We start from the raw sequence: 17,500 nt of genomic DNA, 5'->3' as shown, positions 1-17,500 counted from the left end.
TGTGTGTGTATGTATGTGTGTATGTATGTGTGTGTGTGTGTGTGTGTGAATGTATGTATGTATGTATGTGTGTATGTATGTGTGTGTGTGTGTGTGTGTATGTATGTATGTATGTATGTATGTATGTATGTATGTGTGTGTGTATGTATGTGTGTGTGTGTGTGTGTGTGTATGTATGTATGTATGTATGTATGTATGTATGTATGTATGTATGTGTGTGTGTGTGTATGTGTGTGTGTGTGTGTGTGTGTGTATGTATGTATGTAAGTATGTGTGTGTGTGTGTGTATGCATGTATCTCTGTGTGTGTGTGTATGTATGTATGTGTGTATGTATGTATGTGTGTGTATGTATGTATGTGTGTGTGTGTGTGTGTGTGTGTGTGTGTGTGTGTGTGTATGTATGTATGTATGTATGTATGTATGTATGTATGTATGTGTGTGTGTGTGTGTGTGTGTGTGTGTGTGTATGTGTGTGTGTGTGTGTGTGTGTGTGTGTGTGTGTGTGTGTGTGTGTGTGTATGTATGTATGTATGTCTGTGTGTGTGTGTGTGTGTGTGTGTGTGTGTGTGTGTGTATGAGCGAACTGCTGCTGGAAGCACTGAGACTGAACCAGACAGGAAATGCCAAAACTAAAACTGGGAGCTAAAAGAGGTGAAGCAGCAGCACAGACATGGTGAGAATCGTCTGTGAGCCCGTTTTGACGTTTTCCAGTCATGTGATCGTGGCTGGTCTGTCTGTGAACGTGACAGAAGGAATATGAGGAACAAATGAACGAGGATGGATTTCACTGGAAATGTTTCTATTTGCCGTGTCGCAGATTTTAACGTGAAACAAATCCAAACAGTTGATGGAGCAAATCTTTATTGATGAGGTAATTCTACATAGCAAGTGGAAATGAAATCAGTTTTATTGATGTATTTATTGCAGTTGGCGGTTATTTAACGTTCACTTAATGATCCGATGGACGCAGCGATGCCTGAAGAGCTGAAGCGACTCTTTCGTTAGTGTTGTACAAACCATCATTTCAAGTGTTATTGGATAGTTTCAATTTGCTGAAGAGCTGATTGGGTCCTTATTAAATTTAATGCCATTCAAATATGCTTTTTAAAGTTTATTAGCTTTGTAATTTTCCAAACGGCTGATGTGATGACTCCATTTCCCGCAGCAGCTGACTGGACCTCGAACGCCTCTCAGACTGATGAGCTGCTCTGAATCACTTTTACTCCAAAAAGTTATTTGGTCAGTTTTGGAGCTTGAGGGTGTTTTGTTGGTCCGGCTGGATGATTTACAGTGAATAAAACATCATCACAGCTGTTTTCTGCCTGTTGACGGTCGTGGTCTCTGTATTCTGAATACAGAGTATATTTTAGTTTTTCTGTATTTGGATTGGAGAAAACAAACAGAAAGATGTCTGTTGCTTTTATGTAGAAATGGTGACCGGCTGACGGCAGCAGTGACCTTCTAACACTGCAGGGAAATTTATGCATCCAATTAATTTATTGTAATTTGTGTCTAAACAAGACAGAAACTATCGGGGGAATTCTGTGTTCATCCAAAATAATTTAGTTTGTATTGGAAATTTTCTTTGGACCAATTACACACATGGAAGGTTCACACAGCTTAACACACTGAGCTCGGTGAATATTATAAATTCCTGGATATCCCAAGATATTATTTGCCCTTTAGGGGTAAGAATATGAAAAATCCTCCAGGTTTCAGTAATCCCAAAATAACATTAATTCAACAGAAACAGCGAGTGAAGAAAAGCTGGACTGCTGCTGGCTGAGGATGAAAAACAAAATCCTCCAGACAGAGTGATTTAAAAAAGGGCAAATTTATTTAAAGCACTTACATAGAAAAATATGATTGATTTGAGTCAACAATAATAAATAGAGTGCCTGACTATCCCCAGGCCCTGTCGGTACAACAGTACAATCAATATCCAGTTTCACAATACAGCAAAGGCACTAGCATTTACCACAATCAACAACAAGTCAATGGAGGCGGGGGGGGGGGGGGGGGGGGGGGCACGGTTCAGTCACTCCTCAACAAACAAACCATCTGAGCCGACACGTACGCCTTCGCCACTCCTCTTCCTCCTGCCTCACTGTGTGGAATCAGGCTTCTCTGCTCGCCTTCGTCCACATGCAGGTCAGAACATAAAGGGACGCCGTGACGGGCGAAATACTTTTAACACGACTGAAGTGAGAGGAGCGAAGAGGACATGAATGATCCAAAGGTGCTTCAGCTCTGCTGGCGTCTCCACAGCATCACGGCCCCAGTTTTTCCTTTATCTGAGCTGTTACTGGAGCTAACAGGTAAAGCCTGAGACATTACAGTCATCCTCTGGGGAGCTCCAATTTACACCAAAATATGATAAATACTTTCAAAAGTTTGTCGGGGCTGCAGGTTTTGGTCAGTCAAAGAGTGGTTAGACTACCGATGAGGGATTCATTGGCCGTGATAATCCGCCCGCTCAGCGTCGTGGAAACATCAGCTGAGGTGACGCTGCTTTGGCTGAAGTGTTGGACGGACAGTCGGAGCAAACAGCACTGCCATCCTCCAAAACAAAACAGAATAATAGTTCAAACACTGAAAATACAAGACTAAAGTCCAACTGAAGCGGACTTGCACGTTGTCTTTTTGGTTTGCTCTGAAGAGCAGGAGGCCTCTTCACGTCAAAGACATCACTTCATTGTTCATGTGTGGTTTCATGCCGACGCCTCCTCCTCTGTAACGACTGTCCATCAGAGCTTCTTTGCATAAATCCACACAGCCGCACTGCGTTTGCATGACACAGCAGGTGTCAGACTGAACTGCAGCTAACATTAGCCTCCAAGCTAACGTCTGCTTTTTTAATCTAGAAGCATGGACGTCCCCCAGGGAAAGATGCACTCGTTAGCATCGAGCTAGTTGTGTAAACTGTGGAGTCAAAGGCAGCTGGACTTAATGGTGACTCTTAAAGACATTTTGTCTAAGTGGGGGTCAAATGTGGGTCCTTGAGGCCTTTGTTATGCGTCTTAATCTAACAGTAACAGAGCTTTAGGAGGGAGATGCTCAGGCGTCCTGGTGTTCATCACACGACTGAAGGGTCAGATTGTTTTATCGAGATAATCGGCAGCTGTAAACATTTTAAAGACTTGTTGGGAATTCAAAGATCTGTCGCTTCAGACAGGAAACCTTATTCTCCTTGGCTTGTAAGCTAAAGTTAGTAGATCAAATCCCTCTGCTGGCGTCCAGCCACTCAGGAGGATGAGGAGGTCTGAAACAGACACGAGACACCTGCACAAAGCCAGGAGGCCGGAGACGACCTGAAGAGGGCGGGTTTTATCTGTGACGGGAGCTGGTCTGGAGGCTACGTGATGTGAGCGCAGACGGTCTGAAGTTGGCATTTCAGTTGGACTTTACGCACAGAAACAGGTTGGCTGCAGGGTGAACAGTAGATGACACACATATCCAGTGAATCAGACACAGTTTGGATGTGATGGCACAAACACAACAAACCCAAAAAGCTCCTGCGTTCGTCCGAGCGTCGCAGTTTTATTTCAGAGCTTCGCTAGTGACAACTCACTGACAGGTGTCAGCGTTGGTCCCGGTCAGTAATGAGAAGTCTGTTATCATTGGTGGATTTTTGCTTCTTTCAGAGAGATGAATGATGGGAAAAAACCTTAAAAATGAGGAACCACTCTTTACATGCAAGCTAATACATGATCAAGACAGAAGCCAGATGACACTGAGGACAATCAGTAAGCGTGTTGAAGACGATGCAGCTGGATCTCACACACACACACACACACACACACACACACACACACACACACACACACACACACACACACACACACACACACACACACACACGAAGCACATCCCTGAAGCTCACAGAAAATCTGAAATAACTCGACGGGGACGTGATGAGTTTTCTTCAAAAGAGGTCTGAAAATATAGAAAGGAAAAATAAACTGATTCTCATGTAAAGTCGTAATCAAAACATTGTAAATGCCAACGTTTGTTATTCATTGGTTCTGATTCACACTGGAAACAAAGAGAAACCAAAGTATTAAATATCAGTAAATACCATGGAAAGTGATAAGGCTTAAATCTTTCTCCAGTTCGACCGGCCTCAGTCAGTCTTTGAAACCTTTCCCCAAAGCGCTCGAGTCCCGTCGTGTCCGGGTGTCCGCGTGGACGGACTGGTCCTTTATGTGTCTTCTGGAAAAAGCCCTGATTGTCAGAACAAGTTATAAGAATATGGTTGTTGTTTCCCGGCCTTAAAGCTAGTCCCGTCAGTATCCACGCTCGTCGCTCGCCACGTCCGGCCCGGTGAATCCCGCCTCAGGAAATCCTCTGTCCGCTCTCTCGTCTCTGCGTCTCGTCCTCGGCCGCCTTGAGGTGGAGTCGACTGGAGAATTAATGCACAGGAGCCCGATAACGTTCGAAAGGGCCGTAAAGCTTTACCGTCATTGTTTGCGCTCCGCGGCGACGCGGCCGGCGGCGCAGCGTCATCAGTACGTGTCCGAGCTCTCGGGCCTCGTCGGTCAGGAGCTCGGAAGCTGCCGGACTCGCTGGCTCTCAGCAGTCCTGGTTTTTAGATGTTCCTCTGGGCGGTGAGGTACTTGAGAGCGGCCGAGCCGTACTTCCTGGACAGGTCCTGGTGGAACTCGTCCTTCAGCGTGTTCAGACAGTTGCGGTAACTGGAGCTGGAGCGAAACTTGGAGATGTCGAAGCTGGGAGCGTGGGGCATGTGGATCATGAACGCGTTGGGGAGGACCATCAGGTCGTACTCCTGAGGAGAGAAAAGGGAGATAATCAAACTGAATTATCAAACCTTCACAAACATCCCGTAAAGAATTTATTGACTCCAAACGTCTGAAAGTCTCTGAAACAATATTTAAATCACTGTTGTTTCTCCTCGCCATCTTTAAACAAAGCCGTGTGTTTGGACTGCACTCGTCTCAGTTTCTGCAGCAGCAAACACTGTTTTCTCATCATCATCATTTATTTATTATTCTCTCAGGATAATTTTTGGGCTTTTGTGTCTGTTCAAACAGGTTTCGCCATCATTCCTCTGAGCTGCCGAAACAAGCAGAACGTCGTTAAAATTCAAAGGATGGAGTAAAACTCAGATTTTCACTGTGACGACAAAAGCTGGAGAGAACAGGATGCTTTGAAGAGGTCATTCGTGTATTAATGGCCATTATTTTAAGTATTGTGGAGCGGGTGGAGGAGGGATGGGTGGAGGAGGGATGGGTGGAGGAGGGACGGATGTGCCGCGAGCCGACAGACGGCTGCAAACGCCCGGAGACGCTCCGGGTTCATTTACTGGCAGGAGCAGAGTTAGTTTGTCAAACTTTTGGGGTTAAAAAGTGAATTCATCTTCACTCGTCTAACCTGTCTGCAGCAGCGAGCCGCAGAGGTGCTGACCTTCACCGCCGGGTGTTTGTAATTAGTCTCTGTCCGAGCCGACTGGAGGGAAATGTTCTTCACTTATGAACGAACAGAGAGGCGAGGGAGAAGAGGAGGGACTGGAGAGTTCAGTCAGAGGCTAAACACACACACACACACACACACACACACACACACACACACACACACACACACACACACACACACACACACACACACACACACACACACCGCCTGCTGTTGCCTGCTAACTTACGGCTAATGTGCGGATACTGTTCCTGTTTGGGGCGAATAAACACGCATCGCTTGTTTTTATTCATGTTATTCACACAAGTAACAAACGACGCCGCAGTGTGAGCAACACGAGGTGAACACTGGCGTGATGTTGGGTGTGAACGCAGCGTGACGGTGACGAGTCTGTGGAAACATTAATCACCAAACCTCTGCACACAGCTGACCGTGTCTGAAACGCCCTCGTTGCCCTCGAGCTGCCGTACCTGTGCGTCCAGCTCCATGATGTGGGACACCTTGTTCCAGCCGAAGCCCACGAAGCGCTGGTCGTACTCCGGACAGTCTCGTCTCACCACGACGTACGGTTCAAAGTCCGGCTCCCACTCCACCCTGTAAGGTGTGGTGGCTGTTCGCCATTTGGCATAGTTGGTAGGAGCGTGACCTTTGGGCCACACGTGATACCTGCAGAGGCGGGAAGAGACGTTTTCCAGTTGACCTGTTGTTCCCAATCATCGCTCACTGACACGATGCTACCTGTTCACGTTCAGGTACCTGAAGGTGTAGAGGGTCCCCATGTCCAGCATGGAGAGCAGCTCAGCTTTGGATTTGGGGAAGGACAGACGGTAACGAAGTGTCTCGAAGGCCGGGACCACCAGCGCCTTCTTCGTGTGAGCCATGTCCAGCTGAACCACAGACTTTCTGCATGGAGGACACAGGACAGGTGAGCACACAGGTGAGACGCAAGCATTTCCATTGTTGAGCTAAAGCACGCAGCGGCCGGTCTCACCTGAGGTAATCGTAGAGGCCGTACATCGGCAGGAAGTCCACGTCGGTCAGGAACACGTACGGTGTGTTGGCGTTCTTCAGGGCCACGTTCCTCACCAGGTTGACGGGGTAGAACTGTCCCTCCTTGTAGACGATGTGGTAGCCGACGTTCTTGCGGTTCTTGAGGACCTCGGAGGCCTGAGCATAGCGCAGGAACTGCTGAGCCTCGGCGTCGGACATGTAGAGCGCCAGGCTGATGGGACCCTCCCAGTGCTTACAGATGGCCTCCAGCATCTGCAGCCTGCAGGCGACACAGGAAGTCACAGGCGTTACTGAGTGTGTTGATCATCAAATAAAATGTCAGAAAATAGTGAAACGTTGCATGATTCACAAGCACGAGCTGACACTTTGGATGTGTGAACAACCCAAAGATACTCAGCGAACCTGCAAAAGAAAACTGTCTGACAGCGTGAAGAAATGAACGAGTCAGTTTGGAGGAGTGCTAATACGAAAACAGACATTAAAAAGCGTCTCACTACAGGCTAGGCTTGTTCGGTATACCGGTACTAAATTGGTACCGGGGTACTGAGGCATTTAAAATGGTACTATACTGCGCTTGGATGGGACCGGTACCTTTTTTTTTTTTTTTTAACGTCGCCGCGTGACGTCACCGCATTGTAATTTCAGCCGAGGCGAGCGATCCGGCGAGTGAGCGAGCGACCGAGTGAGCAGCGTGAAGCTGCAAACGGAGCAGGAGTCTGAAGACAGAGAGAGATTGAGACCCCGTTTATACGAAGACGATTGCGAATGAAAACGACAAAATATTTTATCGGAAGTGCCTTTCGTTTACACGGCGACGGCGCCGTCGAGGTCTGAAACCGCAAAAATCTGAAGACGCCTTCCAGAGTGCAGAGTTTTGAAGACGACTCGGGTTGCGTCTCCGTCTAAACGGCAAGAAGCGCAAAACCACGTCGCGTCACGTCACGTCGCATAGCAACTACACCTTACGTCACACTCAACGCGCCAAGCCGGTAAAACAACAACAAACAATATGTTTGACTACGTGGATCCCACCGATGTTCAAGCTGTGCTAGCAGCTGTAGTCAACATACAAGAGTCATTTCAACAATTGTATAGAATGTATACGGGTACTACAGGCGAACAGAGACGTGTATACAATTACATGTGTCAAATTTTGGATGCCCCAACACGTCGTAGGCGCTCTATCACAGTACCACCCTGCGGCCTGGCATGCATATCCAATCGAATTCGCCCACTTTTGCGTCTTCGTATAAACAAACAATTCCTGCTGAGAACGCTCGTCTAAACGCGGATAAAAAATTGCATTGCATTAGAAAAGCATGTCTTTGTGGTATTTTATTTTATTTACTGATGCATAGTTAGATTTTCCAATAAAATAAAGTCAATAATGACGTTTATTGTGTTTTCTTTTTATTTGGAAAAGTATCGAAAGTATCGAAAAGTATCGAAATACATTTTGGTACCGGTATCGATACCAAAATGTTGGTATCGTGACAACACTACTACAGGCTGCATTCAGTTCTGTCTTTCATTCATTCAACCTTTAACTCAAAGTAAAAATAATCAGTAAAATAATAAAACCTCTGCAATAACTAAATCAATTAAAATGTGAAGCAGATTTAAGCAGATTTCGTTAAGATTAAAAAGCCACGTGACAGGAAATGGAAAGGTAACAGTTTCACAGGTGGTCACAGGTGTGTCGGGCGGGTACCTGTCCATGGACAGCTGGGCCACCAGTGTGACGTCGGTGTCGTCCTCGGCGGGCGTGTACTCGTACTGCAGGAAGTAGAGGTGCACCCGGTGAACCGTGAGCCGCTCCCGGCGGAAGTCGTAACACTGGTCGTCCTCGTCCAGCTCCTCCAGAGCGGCCTGCAGCTGAGGGGATGGAGACATGGCGTTCAGAGAGGACGTCTTAAGCTCAAACCTCCACAGAAACACAGCGCGTCCGTCCAGGAAAACCCTCTGGACGCCGCTTTAACGACCCGAAACACCACCAGTTCATTTCATGAGGAGTCAAGCTCTGGCAAACCTGAGTGGGAGCTGTGTTACTACAACTCTCAACTGTACGTGTGTGTGTGTCTCTGTGCGCATGTGTGTGTGTGCCTCACCTGCGCGCTCTCTGGACTGGCCTGACTCGGGCAGCCAAACAGCTCTCGTCTCAGCAGGTTTCCGTCGTACTCTAAGAACGTCAGGTAGAGGTTCCTGAAGAACTCCACGTGTTTGTTCTTGACGCGGAGCTTCTTTGGAGAGTTCCAGTGGATCACCTGAAGCAGCGCAGGAAGCCCACTCAGTACTTTCACTACAGGTACTTCAGTTTAATTTTCCATTGACATGGAGCTGACCGTTCACATCCACATCCTGCTGTGACTTTAGCAACATTCTTGTGCAAGTGTTTTCCATCAGTTTTGCTTGTAACAGTGGCATCACTTACAGGATTTTATCATTTACACTGTACTTCACAGTCACACTCAGTAGTTTACTGTGTGTGTGTGTGTGTGTGTGTGTGTGTGTTCACCTTGAGGTCAGACACCTCGGTGTAGCACTGCTCGGAGCGAGTGTGATCCGACAGCTGAACGTTCCAGAAGCAGGGCAGCTGGTGCACCAGGACCGGGTTTTGCTTTATGAAGGCGTTGAAGATGTCCTGCAGACAGTGGACAGAGAGACAGACAGACAGCCTGAGCGGGACAGACGGCAGCTACAACAACCCTGATTCTACAGTCTGGACTCTAAAACATCAACATCAAAGCATCAGATTCACAATAAGCAGATATTTACAGAAATCAATGAGGCTGATGAGGAGAAGCATTAAACATATTAACTTTGTACTGTTTTCAGGTCAGTTCACATTCTGACTCCGCGTCCAGCTGTTCTGGGATCAGGATTGTGGATGTTGCTCAGATGAGAGGAAACCGGACCACTTCAGGACAGCGTGCCTCGTTCACTCTGACTTTACAGGCTCACTGTGTTCAGGCGCTTTGTGTTTTTAAAACACAGTCAAGGTTTAACAAGCTCATCTGTGCCTGTAGACCAGAGCTGGGCATTTTTTTAATTAACTAGTTAGCCAAGGATAGCTAACTGATGTACTGAACTTAATTTTACCTCGACCGTTGACCGTATCCTCTCGTTCGTTGACGTTACCTCGACCGGTATCCGGTAGCGTTAGAGGCTAGATAACATCAGTTAGACTAGATACGCCAGTGGTAAACTAGCGGTAGCTAATTAGTTAGTTAGCCCACGCTAGCTAACTTATGTACCTAACATAATTTGATCTCTACCTCAACCGGTAACCGGTAGCGTTGGAGCCTAGATAACATCAGTTAGACATCGCTAGCGCTAGCTCGCGAACTAATGTTAGCTAGCGGTAGCTAATTAATTAGTTAGCCCACGCTAGCTAACTTATGTACTGAACTTTATTTTACCTCGACCGTTACCGGTTGCCGGTAGCGTTGACCAAATCGTCCCGTTCGTTGACGTTACCTCAACCGGTAACCGGTAGCGTTAGAGGCTCGATAACATTAGTTCGCGAGCTAGTGCTAGCGAACTAATGTTAGCGGTAGCTAATTAGTTAGTTAGCCCACGCTAGCTAGCTTATGTTCTGAACATAATTTTACCTGGACAGTTACCGGTAGCGTGAACTAGTTAGCTAACTAGTTGTCTGAAGTACAACTGACTCAGTTTCTCATTGGTTTTTCCAGACTGTCCGCAGCTTCACAGCGACTCGTGGGTGACCGTACCCTCCCGTTCGTTTACGTTAGCTCGACCTGTAACGCAGAGCTCAGCGTTTTACAGCCCGCTGGCCACATCCGGCCCTCAGGGCATCCCTGTCCGGCCCCCTAGAGGTCAATCAGAAATTAGAACGTACATGGAAAAGTATTTATGCTGTGTAGGCAATAAAACTGTGCTGCTTTTATTTTGAAAAGCCTGCCGTTTTTTGTTTGTTTTTTTTGTTTGTTTGTTTGTTTTTTATTATTATTATTATTATTATTATTATTTACGTAAGGACGCATATGCTTGGGTGAAGAGCTACATGTGACGCTGGCCAGCTAGCCCTAAAATGTCAGCTCATAGGTACATGTTGTTTTTTGGTAGTATTTAACTTACTGTTCATTCTTCTGTCTTTTGTCCTCTTTGAGTCTTTGATTCTGTGGAGCCACACTGTTTCTGTCAGACTTCCTGTTTGTGCGCACACACACACACTTGTCCAATAAAGCTGACTGTGAATCTTCAGTCCTGAACAATGAGTTTTAAACAAAGTTCTTATTTGTATCATGAAAGCTAAAAAGCTCATCGATGGATCTTCTGTTTTTAACTCGAGTGTAGGAGCATCGAGGGCTCGTCTGCTGCTGTGAGGCAGTGATTCCTGCCTCAAACTTAAAATGCAGTTTATCTCTAGTACAGCTTCAGTCTGTATGTGACGACCCGTTTCACCACGCGTTCACTCGTTCTCATCGTGCTCACTGACCTGATCAGCCAGCGATGTACTGAGCATGCTCATTAGCTCCCGCTCAGCCGTCAGCCGCCACATCTGCTCCCACCCGATTCGCCGCAGTCGCTCCAGGTAGAGAAGGATGACTCCTGTGAGAGCGAAAGAAAGCTGTCACAAACAGAGAAACCACGCTGACTTGAGGTGAGATTAAACACAGCAATGCGCCGTCACCTGTGTTGAAGCCTCGTCCCAGCGCCGGCCAGGGTTTGTGGTTCTTCCACAAGTTCCCCAGGTACCAGTCACTCTGGTTCTCCACCAGGCCGATCACCTGCTTATCTGCACACACAACAAGCAGGTAAGAGTTACTACGTCTCTGAGTGTTAGTGCAGGTTTATTTCAGACCTGTGAGACAGCAAAAGGTCAGAGGTCACACAAATTACACAATCCTCCAACACTGAATTTGTATTTAAACTCTTTAATAAAGGAGTTAAATGAATGTTTTGAATCTGTGGCTGAAGGTTTGTTATATCTGGATCACACTGAAGTCATTTCTACATTTGCAGATGTTTTATTGTCCTCTCATTGGCTGCAGCCTTTTGCAGGTGAGTCCTTTCAGCGTGAGCACGTGTCAGCTCCAACATCTGATCTACGTCTGCACAGATCCACTGGTGCAGCAGCAGTCACACACACAAATCATTAACATCATACCAACAGTATCAAATTGAGAACGTCTCACCGGTGAACTTCCTAAAGATGCCCCAGAGCTCAGCGATGTCGGTGGCGAAGGTGATGTCCGTGTCCAGGACGATGACCTTTGACAGGTCTGAGGGCAAAGCTTTGGTTAGCGTCAGCTTCATCAAGCCGTAAATACCTGAGTAATGCTTGTTGGGTATCCACGACACCTCGGACTGAAACGACAAAGAAGAGGACAGACGAGTGGGCGGTCGTCCTGCAGCGGCTTTCATTTTCAAACAGGTGGAGCGCGTGACGGACGCAGCGCTGCTCGTTATGTGTGAGCGGCGTTCAGCGCGTGGGCTAACACAAAGACACATTCAGCAAGTTTTGGCCAAGGCTCATGAGCTTTTTTTTCACAATCTGCAAATAGTGTCTTTTAATTAATTCTCTTGATTCAGAGTAATTGGATCTGCATAAGTGCATCATCTGCAAATATAATCGGCTTAGAGTCGCGTCTGTTTTTCCTCCAGTTTAATGCGAGTTAATGAAAACTGAGGAGAGAGAGCGCAGGTCGAAGCATCCGACGGCACAAAGGACTCATTGTTCAGCACAAAGACGGAGGCAGCAGAATGTGATGATGTGCAGGAGACGCACACACACACACACACACACACACACACACACACACACACACACACACACACACACACACACACACACACACACACACACACACACACACACACACACGCTCGGTCCTCACGTTCCCGTCACTCTCAGAGCACATTCATCAAGCTGATGTTAAAATAAATGATTTGCTGGTTTTGTGCTGAAGAGTCTCTTGACTTTGGGAGGAAAGTGTTTCAGGCTGCTGCCGTTCAGTGAAAACCTCGTAACCCTCGCTGAGGTGGCGTGTTTGCACTCGAAGGAGCAGGATGTTAGATACAAGGTTTCTTCATAAAAACAGGCAAAACTGACTCTGGTCAGGAACAAACCTTGTATCTCCAAAATGTGACGAGACAACCAGTTTTGACTGAACGCTGCCGTGCATCTTAAGATAAGACTCTATTAATCCCCCCAGGGGATATTACAGTGTTACAGGCAGCAGCAAAAGTAGTAGGAATATAAAAAGGAGACATAGAAGGAATTAAAATACATATACACACACACACACACACACACACACATTCTATATGGGGGTATTCAATATTAATATATTTATTAATATATTAATATTGCTAATGGGAAAAACTGAAAATTGCATATGATGCTCTTCAAGCACTCGTTTGTTTTTACTCCGTATGCTACTATCATCACATCCGTGCATCTTATCCTGTCCAATATAAATCATTCGACCCAAAAACAGGCTTTTTTTAATACTCTTCTGTATATAATGCTCACAGTCGATCCTTTATTATCTATTTGTTCTGTTTTCTTTCTCTCCTTTTTGTTCTGCTGTGTGAGAGAAAAAGACTCAAACCATTGATTCATTTTCAAAGTAGTTGCTAATTAATTTCAAGAACAACTAATCAATTAAGCCACTGATGTCTTGGTGTGTTTTGTTCATGTTGCAGTCAGGATTGGTGCATCAGAGCGATACAGCAGCTCGACGTTTCAGGCTTTTATTCTCTGATTTCTGAATTGAATTTCAGGACAATTGACTAAATAGAGTAACACAAAGAGCTCAGAGCGTCTGAATGAACAGAACAAAGAGGAAACGTGAACTTCACAGCGACGCTGATGGAGCCTCAGTACACGAGCTTAACGAGGTCTGTACTATAGACTGTTTCACACTGAACGCCGTTTCTAATATTCCGGCCATGAATATTAACACACAGGAGTGGAGTCAATCTCAGACACTGATGATAATGAGTTAAATATTGATAGTGCTCCTCTGACGCGAGCCTCCTCCCTGCTGTCTGGATGCAGCCGTCAGTGTAAGCGGAGGCTAAGCTGCAGATTGACCCTCCAGCACCTCCTGCAGAAACAGCCCGTTAACAGCGCGGCGGCTTAAAGAAACCTGTGATCTCCGCTAATGTGACGACTCATCTGACAGACGCGTGCAGACACAAGCGGCGACCTCCTGCTTTAGAATTCAGCGCTGCAGCTTTTGTCTCGATGCTTCCCGCTCTTTGATGCTCTGAGGTGAATCTCTTCTGTTCCAGGAGGTTTATAAATACATTGAAGTCGACTCTGTTTCCTCTCAACCTGCTGCTGCTTTGCACCGAAGACGTTTGTCTTTGATGTGTTAAACGTGGTGTTTGACTTTGACTCACCTTGTTCAAACAGAGAGCGGGGACGCGTCGAGGTGTTTGACACGAGGTGTGTGTGTGTGTGTGTGCATGTGTGTGTGCATGTGTGTGTGTGTGTGTGTGTGTGTGTGTGTGTGTGTGTGTGTGTGTGTGTGTGTGTGTGTGCGTGCACGCCATCCTCTCACCTTGAGTTCATCTGCATCGTAGAAGCTGACTTGCACAGATGGGACCATCCAAGACTGAAACAGAGAGCTCAGGATGCGATTGGCTACTGTGTCTGTGATGAAATGAAAGTGAAGAGGATTCCTCCTGAGAAACGGGAAGAAGAAGAAGAAGAAGAAGAAGAAGAAGAAGAAGAAGAAGAAGAAGAGACATTAAGATCAAGAGGTTCCTCTGGGGGAAAGGAGCTGGTTAAGCTTTGCTGACGCCGCTCTTCCTCTAATGATCAATGTTTATCTGGTTTTGGGGTTTGGGGCAGATTTTGGCTGCTCTGGTCTAAAATCATCAGCGTCCTCATTTACCACGATGACTCTTCGCTGTTCCACTGCCTAACCCCGACCACAGACTCCACCCCAGGGGAGCAGCAGGCCTGAAACATGACTGTTTAAGAAGCTAAGCAGGGTTGAAGCAGATCGTTGGGCTATTCCCCCACCGCCGAGGCTGAACTGACACCTTTTAAATATTTTATATGGGAGCTCATCATTGGAGGGGCCTTGTATTGATTTTACTTGTGCCTGTGCACATGCCCTGCGTCCTTGAGATGTAGCTCTGCTGTGTCCTCTCCACCTGAACCACCTCAGACCATCTACCAGCTTCACTTGTTGGCTGGTAGAAAGTAGAACTGCTGCCTGCTGGAAGGTGAAAACGGATTAAAAAGTGTGTTCATGGCTCATTATTTGCCTTTTCATTACCTGGTTTCTCACTCCCAGCCGGCACTTTATACGCCCCTCAAAGCAAAAACAAATTACAATCCAAGCAGAAACTCGTTTGTGTTTCACAAACGCTTTCCTGTTTTTTCAGCTCTTTCTGCTTAAAGGATGACTTCAGTCAACAAAACCCATGAAAAGATCAGCAGCGAATGCTAACTGCTAACTGCTAACAGCTCAGTGTGATAGGTCTTCTTCCTCTGAGCCATTGACCTCCATTAAAACACACACTGTAGTTTATTCTGACTCACACACACACACACACACACACACACACACACACACACAAACACTCACTGCAGCACCAAACATGGATTCATCCGCCGCTGAAAATAGTCCCAACAGACGCTCTATTTCCTCTTGTTTGAATGACAAAAACTACAGTGAGCAGCTGTTTGAGATCACTGAACTTTTCTTAAATTAAAACTGTTTTTCAGTTTCAGCCTTTAAAGGATTTAACTCTTCAGTGGGAACCAATGAGCTTGGAGCTGAGAGCCACAGACAGGAAGTCAGGAAGTACCGACAGACGGACCAACACATTAATACACAATAATAAAACTACAGAACAGACTTGTCCTTTAAAATCGTCCCCTTTAAAGCACCGTGTTGTGTTCACTGACACAAATATCTTCAAATGCAGACAACAGCAACAAAACTCCTGAAATCTTCTCAACATAAAGTTCTTACAAATTGATAGACTTTAAACTTTCTGAGGAAAAAGTTGATTTTTCAAGATGTTTGTATCTTTGGATGTCTAACGCCTGTGGAAAGTCAGGCTACGGTGAAAAGCTGCAGAGGAGACATTTTCAGATTCAGGCGCAGAGCGAGAGGAAAGGTGGCTGAAATGAAAAGGGACTCACCTGTGAAAGAGGACGGACTTGACCAGCGTGACCACGTCTCTGCTGGCGTTGTGACCGGCACAAACGCACGCTACATGGATCAGCTGCAGAGGCAGAAGACAGGAAGTTGATCAGCTCAGAGTAACAGACAGCTTCACCTCCACAGCCTCCCTCTCTGGAAATCAGGCCTCATGCAACCTAAACTATCAGTGTTAACACCTTATTTTGGATTTTCTTGCTTTTGTGCATCTAAGAAAGCTGAAGCTCCACTCTTCAGCGTGTGAACAGCGCGGGGATGCGAGCAGTTCGGCCGACATTCACGCCTCTCTGATGTGAAATTTCGTATTTGGCTCCTCAGATATGTATGATTTCACGTCACTTGCTTTTCAGCAGCGAAAGTCTTTGAAAAGTTGGAACTCCGAGGCTGGAAGCTACATCAAAGAGCGAACGCTCCCTCGCATTTTAGTCCCTGTCAGCTTACAGGGCGCCTCCATCGACTCGCCGGCGTGAAGCGCTGCGATGCAGTGAGGTGCGGCGGCGCCTTAAACACATACACATTAACCTTCGTCTGAGTAGAGACTGTGTTCTTTGAAAAAGCTGTTCTGTGTGTGTGTGTGTGTGTGTGTGTGTGTGTGTGTGTGTGTGTGAGGACGCCTCGTTGTGTGTTGTTGTTGATGAATGTTTCGGCGGACGTGTGATGTGTCGGCGGCGTGCTGCGTTCGCTGACCTCACACTTCTGGACGGTGGGCGATCGAGGACACTCTGTGTGGTTGTTCTTCTCCTCTGCCGTGTTGTCCCCGTCCTCCGGCCCCGTGTCCGCGGAGGCTCCCCACTGCTGGTTGCCATAGTTGCCGTCCGCCGGCTGCCCAGCGGTGCCCTGCGATTGGCTGAGCTGCAACCGGATCTGCCGATTCTCTTCCTCCACCTCTCGGACCCGCGACTCCAGGACGGCTCGCTCTAGGACTCGAGCTGCCGGCGTGTCGGCCAGACAGGGAGCCAGGAGGAGGGAGCGGCCATCTGTGGGGGGAGACGGAGGAGGTTCAGACAGTCTGCACTGTGCTCCAGACACGACCTTTGACCTGATGAACCTTCACACTGTCATTCACGCTCCAGGCCAGCAGAGGCACACAAAGCTATCACAGATTTATGAGCAAAATGGAGTTAATATCAAAAGTAGAAGTATTCATTATGCAGACTGGAGCCCTTCAGTGGTATTACTACACACTGTGTACTACTGGGTCAGGACTGGATGGATCCTGATGGAAATACCTGCAGAGGAAGTGACATCATCATCAGGCCCCACTGCACTCTGTTAGTGCTAATGTTAGCATGCTAAACATCAGCAGATTAGCTTGGCTGCTAACAGCTTCTGTTTCTGTGAACTCTGCTGAAATCCAGCTCGAGACCATCACAGACGTCCAGCTAACGTCAGACGCTGTGCCTTTGTCTCCTTTTCGGTCTCCTCCTCTTTCTCCACCTTCCTCCATCACCCCTCGCTCGGCCACAGCAGACCAGGGTGTGAACATTCCCAGAGTGCCTCAGCGCCGCTGCGTAGTCGCTCGTTACTCAGTAAAAGTAGAAAATGTGAGTGCTGGCAGAGACGCATTAGCTTTGAATAAATCTGAATAAATAAGTTTTACGGAGTCATTTCTGAGACCTAATTTAAAAATGAAGCGGACTTCCAAATTAAATGAAATTATTCATGTGTGTTTAAGGGACGTCAAAGATAAGTCCACTGAGGCCTCACCGAAGGAAAAAACAGTCCATGCTCCCTCATTGGTTCAAGTCATTAATATTCACGATTTCTGTTTTTTTGTTTTTCAAATGAAGAGAAGACAAAAGAAGGACCATAAAAATACAAATACAGGTGTGTCAGGTGTGTTTCACAACAGCTCATGAAGCTCATGTGAAGCTAAAGAGCAGATGCTCCTCAGAGG

General features: G+C 46.7%; 1 protein-coding gene across 7 annotated transcripts in view; it reads right to left on the bottom strand.

Annotated features, from left to right (window-relative positions):
* Positions 1-1,816: 1,816 nt before the first annotated feature.
* The window catches only part of large2 (LARGE xylosyl- and glucuronyltransferase 2), a 151,787-nt gene continuing 136,103 nt past the window's right edge, over positions 1,817-17,500 (bottom strand). For 6 of the 7 annotated variants that reach the window (XM_076735545.1, XM_076735559.1, XM_076735553.1 and 3 more), the window contains 13 exons: positions 16,291-16,580; positions 15,585-15,667; positions 13,984-14,107; positions 11,608-11,779; positions 11,103-11,207; positions 10,908-11,020; positions 8,961-9,086; positions 8,554-8,709; positions 8,157-8,320; positions 6,426-6,704; positions 6,191-6,337; positions 5,905-6,100; positions 1,817-4,787 (listed from right to left, as the gene is read on the bottom strand). In XM_076735545.1, coding sequence (XP_076591660.1) covers positions 4,590-4,787; positions 5,905-6,100; positions 6,191-6,337; positions 6,426-6,704; positions 8,157-8,320; positions 8,554-8,709; positions 8,961-9,086; positions 10,908-11,020; positions 11,103-11,207; positions 11,608-11,779; positions 13,984-14,107; positions 15,585-15,667; positions 16,291-16,580 — 2,153 coding nt within the window. In that variant the 3' untranslated portion in view covers positions 1,817-4,589. The remainder of the gene's footprint in view (positions 4,788-5,904; positions 6,101-6,190; positions 6,338-6,425; positions 6,705-8,156; positions 8,321-8,553; positions 8,710-8,960; positions 9,087-10,907; positions 11,021-11,102; positions 11,208-11,607; positions 11,780-13,983; positions 14,108-15,584; positions 15,668-16,290; positions 16,581-17,500) is intronic. The other variant, XR_013077409.1, reaches the window with a different exon arrangement.

Source organism: Chaetodon auriga, chromosome 1 (genome assembly GCF_051107435.1).
Source record: "Chaetodon auriga isolate fChaAug3 chromosome 1, fChaAug3.hap1, whole genome shotgun sequence".
Classification (NCBI taxonomy): Eukaryota; Metazoa; Chordata; class Actinopteri; order Chaetodontiformes; family Chaetodontidae; genus Chaetodon; species Chaetodon auriga.
This window is presented reverse-complemented; position numbering and strand designations above follow the sequence as displayed.